The 2,500-nt window shown below is 44.0% G+C and overlaps 1 protein-coding gene across 1 annotated transcript in view; it reads left to right on the plus strand.

Moving 5' to 3' along the window:
* The window catches only part of spg21 (SPG21 abhydrolase domain containing, maspardin), an 11,217-nt gene extending 8,974 nt beyond the window's left edge, over positions 1 to 2,243 (plus strand). The window contains exon 9 of the mRNA XM_063189570.1: positions 597 to 2,243. Within this exon, the coding sequence (XP_063045640.1) occupies positions 597 to 731 (135 nt within the window). The 3' untranslated portion in view covers positions 732 to 2,243. The remainder of the gene's footprint in view (positions 1 to 596) is intronic.
* Positions 2,244 to 2,500: the final 257 nt, after the last annotated feature.

The raw sequence follows: 2,500 nt of genomic DNA on the forward strand, positions 1-2,500 counted from the left end.
CACACACACACACACACACACACACACACACACACACACACACACACGTCCCATCTGTTGAGACTGATGATACCATGGTGTCTTTTTTGCCTCCGTCTCTTTCTTTACTCTCTCCTTTTATTCACCTCTGCTCTCTTTTCTTCTCTATCCCTCTATCTCCATCCCCTCTTCCTCATCGCTCCCTCTATCCCTCTCTCTGCCTCCCCTTTTCTGTCTCTCCACCCCTCCCACCTTCTCTCTATTACTCACTCTCCACCTTCCCAATGACCTCTTTTATATCCTTTCCACACCTCTTTTCTTCTCTTTCTCACTCCTATCTCTCTCCTATCTCTTATTTTCAACCCATCCCTCCAACCCCCATCTCTTCTTCTATGTCTCTCTCTCTCTCTCAACCTCCTCTCTTTTTCTACCTCTCTCTTCTTCTTCTTCTTCTCCACCTCTCTATCTCCACCTCCCTCTCTTTCCTCCCCTAACCCTCCTCTCTCCTCCCCTCTCCCTTTCTACCCTTCCCTTCTTCATACTCACACTCTCACTCTCTCTCTCTCCATCTCCCTCTCTCCCTCCGTCCCTTTCTCTCTCCACCCCTCCTCCTCCAGATCCACCTGCGGCAGTTCCACGGTACGCGCTATGCTGCCATCAACCCAGCCATGGTGAGCGCTGAGGAGCTGGAGGTGCAGAAGGTCCAGCTGGACCACAACCACGACAGCGAGGAAGACCAGCAGGACTTCTAGAACCCTCAAGACACCTCTAGAACACACCACCTGGAGTTCTAGAACCCTCAAGCAGTTCTAGAACCCACACCAGCAACCCAGCAACCGCCTGCCTCTGGCCACCTCCTCCTCCTCCTCCCCCTCCTCCCCATGGAGGAGCTGGTGTCCAGAGGCCTTGGGTGCACATCAATCTAGCGCCTTATGTCTTTTCCTCTGGCCTGTTTCCTCTGATCTGGATGTCACCCTGCCTCCGGAAAGGAAACGGTAAAGTTTCCCTGTGGTAAACCAGACCAGAGCAGTGCAACTTCATCGGGGGCTTCCCCACCCCATTCAACACCCGATTGCAAATGAGAAAATGGCATTTGAATTGTGTTTTTATTCAATAAAAACTGCTGGTTGACCACATGGAAACTTTACTGTTTCCTTTATGGAGGTGGGATGACAAGGCAAGAGGACACAGGCAAGAGGAAAAGACATGAGGCACTAGATTGAGTTGCACCCCTGAGGTGGCGAGGGTGACTACTGCACCGGAGTAATAATGGCTAGAGAAATAAACCCTGTGAACTAGAGAGGCGATATCAGCTGTGGTCCTGACGTATGTACACTGTACTGTACAACTCAGCATTTCAGACGGATTTTGATGTGGTCTTTGTATTGTATTGTTTGTTTGTTTTTCTATCACGTGTTTCAATCAACGACATGTTTCAGAGGAGACAATTTTTACTTTGCCTACCGAAGGAAATACAATATTTTAATAATGAATAAATGATGACTATTTCTGTAAATAATAATTATGAATTGGATACGTTCTGAAATGACCTTGATAGGATGCCATACTTTTCTCAGCCTGTTGCCTTACGTACAGAAACAGTTCCGCTTTGTTTTCTTCTCTTCGCACTTTCTATTACAGGAATTGAAAATATCTTTTTCTGTTTTTCTTTTTTCCAAATTTATGTTTTTTTTCTCTCTTTTCTTTTCTTTCTTTCTCTCCTCACTGCCAGCTTTTATATTCTGTACGGAGTCATGCACTGAACCGAACTGAACCGTTACTATCCAGCAACCCCAATGATGTGACCAGGAATAGTATTGGATAAAAAGAAAAGAAAAAGAAATAATGTACATTATTGTTTCGTTTGTTTACCAGTAAAAAATGCTTAATTATCCACCTCCGTCTTATGGCTGTTCTTTCGTTATTATATAAATAAACACACATTTGTTTAAATGTCAATACTTTATTGTAGACGTATCATGGCACTTAAGCTCTTCCATGCAGAGTGAGTGCACTTGTGAGTCTGGCACATACAGTACAGTACATAATATGAGGTACATAATATTCAGAGGTGTCAAAGTAAAAGTAAACAGAGTTTCCTTCCTAAACAGGGATGCATTTCTGGAAAACGTAGTTGCTAACTATGCTAGCTACTTTGTTAGTTGCAATGCAATTTTTTGCAATTCTTTTGCCTGAGGAAGATCCCTCTGTTGGATTGAAACGTTGCCATATGTTAAAATGAAATAAAGTATTTTTGGAGTTAATACAGTGTGCAGGCCGCTTCATCACACTATCTGCAATGCAATTTGCCATTGGCAACTACCAAAGTTGCTAACTGCTAACAACTATGCTTTCCAGAAATGCGCCCCAGCTCTAGTTCTACTGATTACCCACGTAAGTTACCTGTGTACTTGTCTTATGATCTGCTGCCTGCCCTGGTTGGATCAAGCTTGTGATGGGTTCTTGTTGGGTTTTCAGTGTTTTTCAATAACAACACAGTCTACCTACCTCATTAGGTATA

The sequence above is a fragment of the Engraulis encrasicolus genome, chromosome 23, assembly GCF_034702125.1.
Source record: "Engraulis encrasicolus isolate BLACKSEA-1 chromosome 23, IST_EnEncr_1.0, whole genome shotgun sequence".
NCBI classification, from domain to species: domain Eukaryota; kingdom Metazoa; phylum Chordata; class Actinopteri; order Clupeiformes; family Engraulidae; genus Engraulis; species Engraulis encrasicolus.